The sequence below is a fragment of the Limulus polyphemus genome, unplaced genomic scaffold (genome assembly GCF_000517525.1).
Source record: "Limulus polyphemus unplaced genomic scaffold, Limulus_polyphemus-2.1.2 Scaffold482, whole genome shotgun sequence".
NCBI lineage: Eukaryota > Metazoa > Arthropoda > Merostomata > Xiphosura > Limulidae > Limulus > Limulus polyphemus.
In genome coordinates, this window is record NW_013666092.1 from 186,302 (window position 1) to 192,699 (window position 6,398).

General features: G+C 29.9%; 1 protein-coding gene across 1 annotated transcript in view; it reads left to right on the forward strand.

Annotated features, from left to right (window-relative positions):
- The window catches only part of LOC106458536 (huntingtin-like), a 269,635-nt gene that overhangs the window by 183,612 nt on the left and 79,625 nt on the right, over positions 1 to 6,398 (forward strand). Inside the window, exons 39-40 of the mRNA XM_022384781.1 lie at positions 3,274 to 3,451; positions 5,203 to 5,265. Of these exons, the coding sequence (XP_022240489.1) occupies positions 3,274 to 3,451; positions 5,203 to 5,265 (241 nt within the window). The remainder of the gene's footprint in view (positions 1 to 3,273; positions 3,452 to 5,202; positions 5,266 to 6,398) is intronic.

A 6,398-nucleotide genomic window follows, 5' to 3' on the forward strand; every position in this document is an offset into this window, starting at 1 on the left:
AATTGACCAAGTTTATATAGAGATAGGGTAAAGAAAATAACAGATAAAATGTAAAGTTTTAGTGAAAAAAAAATGTTTGAAATGTATTTAGGAGATTATAGGGATTACACAAAGGAAATTTGAGATTTTTGAGATGAAGAAAATTATTTTTAATCTTAATGTGAAAATTACTTTGGACACGCACTATTCAAAATAAATATTCAATATATATTCGTGGAAAAATTTTTTTCAGTGTATTAAAAATACTTCAATAAAAAATAGGATTTTTTGTATGTGAAAAAGTTATAAAGTTTATTGAAAGTGTGCCGAAGTTTGTGAAGATATACACACTATATTCAAAGTTAGAAATATTAAATCTATAAAGACTTTAAATGAGTACAAAAAGATCATGTGGTCAGTCAAGTTAATAGACTATTCTATTAATTCATTCACACCCTCCAAGATAGACCTAACAAAGTGTAATTGGCCTAGCAGATTATAAATGTTTATATTCTAGCTTAATTGATTGTAGTGTATTGATATATATATGTACACAAAGGACAGATACTGTTTGATTGGAAATATGCTTCATTTCTGACTTATTGGCTCTTTTTTTTTCTTAAAAGCCAAAACTTGCACTGTTAGTAAAAGGTGAAAAAAAAAATATTCAACTATAAATATAATATACTCGGATATTTACTGTTCAAATTTTGTATAGAAGTCTGAATACAAGGATTCCTTTTTAAAATCATAAAAGTGCTATCTGTTTATCAGTGCTATCATAAGGATTTAAAGCTTTGTTTTAAGTAAATTGACAAGTGTCATAGGTCTTTTCTACACTTAAATGAAATTATTAGTAATAATACTTCAAATCAGCTCACATTTTCAGTTGTTTACATCTGGTACAAAGACTCGTTTAAAAAGAGTTTAAAATTTTTGAATTAACATTCACATATCTGTGTATGTTAGTAGAAACACATGCAGCTTACTTTTTATTATTACAAGACATATATCTTAAGCTGGAAATAATATTCTCTCAAAAAAATTACACAAAATAAGTACATTAGCAAAAAATGGTAAAATTAGAAAATGGAAATGGCTATAGATAAAATGTCTCTTTACATCTCTTTTAATATCTGCACTTTATGTATGATAAAAATGAAATATTAACTCTTAAAAAATGTATCTCCACTGCACATAAATGAAAGTAACACAAAAAAACTTCTATATGTTAATTTAAGGACATTTTACCTTTAATGAGGATAGCTTCACTGTAATGTCTTTCTTTATAGCACTTTGCTTTTGCTATAATTTTGATAAAGGGTGTTGCAAAATAAATCACATTTTTTTTTTCCCGAGAGCATAACAAAGTAAAATAAGATTTTAATTCAACCAAAAACGCAATTCCAATTATCAATATCACTTGATTAGGCCACCATTGTCCTCACGCATGAGTTTTAATCAATTTACAAAAGATTTCAGCAATGCATCAAACATGTCTGTTTTTGTGGCTGTCTCCGTGAGCACATCAGTGAGAACACGAATCAAGATTTCACGTTTGTGTTTCTTGCATTCAGGCAAAGTTTTCAACTTTTTTTCTGTGCATTGTTGAATGGAAGGTCTGACATTTTCGGTGGGATTTAAATCTGGAGAGTTCCCAATCCACATTCCACCACTTTTTCACAGATCACTCTTTCAAATTCAACAATTCTGAAACTTTTGAGGCATTAATCGGATTTTTCAAATCAGGCATTTCGATTTGTTGATTGGAAGACTTGAATTCTGCATGTCTGCGACTAGTTTCTGAGCCATCCCGAAGGCAGCACATGCGACACGGACCTGAGTTCTAATGAGCACCGTGATTCAAAAGTTTTTGCAAAAAAGTTAAATTTGAAGAGTCATACACCCAAAAGTACATTGAAATGACATTTTTTCACGAGTGATGATATTCACGGACCTACCAAGTTCGTCATTACTTCAGGGAAAAAAGTGTGATTCATTTTGTAACACCCCTTATAATAGGTTCTTTGTTAGGTAGATATCCATGTTTGCATAGATTTTGATCAGATGGAACACATTTTGCAACTTCAAATTTGGTAAATCTGTTGACATATTCACTGAAGCAGATTTGTAGTGAACATTCTATTTTCCTCTTTAAATTTCTCTATGTATTTTACATTCTAGCTCATAAGTTTTTTTTTCCACTGTATTGTCTGACTATTTTGTCACAGCTTAAACACACCTTTTTTCAGTTATTTTTGGGAAAAGTAGAGTAATCCATCAGTTTTAGAAAGTGGCCGTATTAGGTAGTTTGGGAGTGAAGAGTGTTTGACTATTATTCTCAATCTCAGTTTTGTTGGTTTATATCCATCTATCCTTATATCAAAAGGAATTGACAACATGATTGATTCATTTTATTTTATCCATTCATAGCAGAATCAACCTAATGAACATTTTACCTCTTTAATATTAGTGAAATCCTCAGTTTTATTCTTTCTAATGCTTTCTTTAATTTGATGATAAGTTATACCAACAGTGCAAAGGAGTTGCCATAGGAAATAAAGCAACAGTTGTTATTGTAATAATCTTCATGTACATGGTGGAAACAGGAAAAAGAAAGGACAAATACTACCATTCTATTGTTAGAAAGATGGTATGACTATACAAAAGGCAATATACTCAATATCTGGAACTATGGTTTAAAAACTATAATCTCTCTTAAACAATTCACAAAAAAGCATCCCACTTAAAAACTGAACAAAACAGAAGCTTACCTCCTTCTGATATGATAATGATTATAGATTGACAAGCTATAAAAGCAAGAAATTTAATTTCTTATTTGACTAAAACTAAGCAATTAATGGAATTTGCTAATTGGTTAATCATCAGACTCATTAATTGGTTTTAAATAAATATTTGTTCTCGCATGAGACAGCAGGAGTAAACATCTTTGATCTTACATTTTCAGTTTTTTAGGTACAGAAATATTTTCTGATTGTGAACAAATGTGTTTTTAACTAATTTCTCCCAGTTTAATTTTCTAAAGCTGACTTATGCAGGTGAATTCAGTACACTAGCTTAATTCATCTGTAGAGTTGAAAAATTTAATTGTATTTCTGTTTGTTAAGATTTAAATCTTTAAACTTAATCTAAGAAATATTATCATCCACAAAATAATATGTACCATAACTTTAAGAAAAGAATGATTGGGATTTTGTGTAAATGTTGTATTATACCATGTGAATTAGAAGAGAAGATAATCGACATATGTTTTTGATTTCATTACTGTTTTAGGTTATACAGTGGATGGTAGAGAGAGGTCAGAAGGTTTCTGGTGAACAGCTGAAAATGGCACTAGAAGCTCTTGATGAAGCTCTGAAGAATCAGAGTTTATGTGCTGTGATAGGTCTTCAGGATCATTTTACTTGGGTGTGCTCTGCAGTGTCTGCTATATACAACTTAGTAGTTGAAAGTGAGTGATTGATTTTGTTTTAGAGAGAGAGAATACCAGTAATGAAAGAGATAGTTTGATACTTGCTATGGTTAATACCAACTTTTGCAAAGCCAGTGACATATTTCTTCTTGAAAAATAAGCTGGAATCTAAAAAATCATTAGGAAGTTTCATATAACAAGATCTATCCTAAACCTTGTTAAAACTAAATGTATGTTTTATGCAGCTTTTAAACTTAAATTTAAGAATATGCAACTCAAGGGAAACAAATTCTAATGTTAAAAAAGGTGAAATCAATTAATCAAAATTGAAAACTATTATTTTAAAATATTTGCAGGATTATGAATATGATAAAAATAAGCTTAATACTGTGTATTGAATCAAATACTGGCCACATGTTATTTTTAGGTTAACATAATTTTCTTAAATAGTATCATGTAGGTCCACATTTTAACAGGAGGATTGGCAAGATGAATATGAAGTGATGCTGAGTTTCTGACCTGACTGAGTTTTAAGTGAAGAAATAAATATTGACCCTTCAGCCATGCCTGGCTAACATTACAGAAGTTACAATGATGTGGCACACGTGCACTTATGTTACTGTATCCAATAATATAAAACTGACCTTTAGTCTTTACTAAGTGGCCTGTCTTGGCTGTGTTTTAGTAGACTAGTATTTTGTAAAATAGTCAAATATCAATTATTATACATTATATATGTATATAGATTATTGCTATTTTGAAATAAGTTCTTTAACATATTTCCTAAAACATAGAAAAGTAAATAAAGAAGTAAAGCAAACAATTATCTCTTTTAGTTACGACCTTTGTACTCTGTTGCTGCTTTACGTAGGTTGCTAAGCCTTTAAAAATTTTGCACATGGAGGATATGAAATAAAATAATTTCTTTTAGGTTTTATATATACATTTGAATAACTAAAAAATCATAAATTACTACATTAATACCATAGAATTCCACTATAATTTATAAAGCTTAGTAACTAAAATGTATTTTAGTCTAAAAAAATATGGAATTTCGAGCAGGCTAAAGACACACCCCTACCTCATTGAAATATTGATTCAAAAGAAAGAAATGGTGCCAAGTCCATTAAAATGGCCAAGAAAGCCACTAGGGAGACATTCTAAGCTTCTGATTGGTTATTCATGTCGTTTATAGAAGTAAGTGTATATAAGGGAGCTTTTCCAAAAATGGAAAGAGGTGGGCAGGGTGCCACTGTGTTTGAGGCTCTTATTTTATATTCTAGCTTGTCAATATAGATAATTTGAGTTTCGAAATTGGTCAAAACTATAGACTTAGTATTTTGACTTCACAAACATCTAATTTGAACCAGTGCTGCATTCAACATACCACGTGACATACAAAAATCGATGTTTATCTGTGTTGTTTTAATATTTACTTTTAAATTAAGAAATTGAGTAATGTATAATACCAATATTTGAATTATAATCTACAGTTTGATACCAAATTTATTGACATAAATTCATGAAATAGTAGATCAATAAAATTTTGAATGTGAGTCAACAAATGAGATGACATGGCCTTTCACCTGTGACATGTCTCGAAAGGGTTAATGAACATGTGTTTATCAGCATCACAGTATGGCTGCGTGTGTTGGATAAAGTTAAGCAGTCTTTCCTTATATAATATATATAGTTATCCAAATATATAATAAAAATCAAAGACTAACAAAATCAAGCTTGTATAGTATTTTACTTCATTATTTCATGTTTTTGTAATTTTTTTGTTCCAGTACAACATGAAGAGATTGTTCCAACCACGTGTATTCTACCTAAGAATGTTGACCTCTCTCCAGGTCAGTTTGAAAAAAAAATTTATATTTGTGTTATGTATTTATGTAACATTACATTTTGTACATGTAAGTCCACAGTTATAGTGATTTAATGCTGTTACAGTTGTGGTTATTCTTAAAATTGACCCGATGATTGCTTTAAACCCAGATTACACTCAAATTAGTAACATAAAACTCAATATTTAGAAAATTTTCACATCCTAAGATTATTAGGTGTTTTTTTTTGTTTAAGAAGCTAGAAATTTAGTTTTAAAAAATTGTTTTATTTAAGTGTTAAAAAATTATATATATTTTATTACTTATGCTACTACAGGTTTGAACAGTCAACTCTAATTGTGTAATGGCTCTGTTAAATGAGGATAACCATTTAGTTTTGCTTGGAAAAGTATATGTTCAACACCACTGTTATTATAAAAACAGTTGAGATTAAGTTAAAAAGTATAACAGCCATTATAATTAAAGTTTTGTTTTTTGTCAGAAAAAACTGGAACTGAATTTGTTTTTTAATATGATAAGCAACACATTTTTAAATATGTATCAATGCATTTGAAACACTGGAAAGACCACTGAACTTCCATAATTTGTCTACAAGTTACCTATGGTTTATACTTTATATTTTTAAACATTGTTTTATCAATCTATCCGTGAATTGTAATGTGTCTTTTAGCAGACATCTGGCACACAAACGATTTAAATTTATGATCAATAAGAAATATTCATAAAAGTTATTTAAGTTTTTTACACTTCTCAGAATATTTGATTTTAATAGTTTAAGACTAAAGTGTAATATGCAAAGTGACTATTCTACTACTTGCAGTACTTGTGTACTCTGGATGCAAGCACACTAGGTGACTATAGTTAGCAGTACTTGTGTACTCTGGATACAAGTACACTGGGTGATTCTAGCTAGCAATACTTGTGTACTCTGGATATAAGTACACTGGGTGACTATAGCTAGCAGTACTTGTGTACTCTGGATATAAGTACACTGGGTGATTCTAGCTAGCAATACTTGTTTACTCTGGATACAAGTACACTGGGTGACTACAACTAGCAGTACTTATGTACTCTGGATGCAAGCACACTGGGTGACTATTCTGCTATTTGCAGTACTTATGTACTCTGGATGCAAGCAC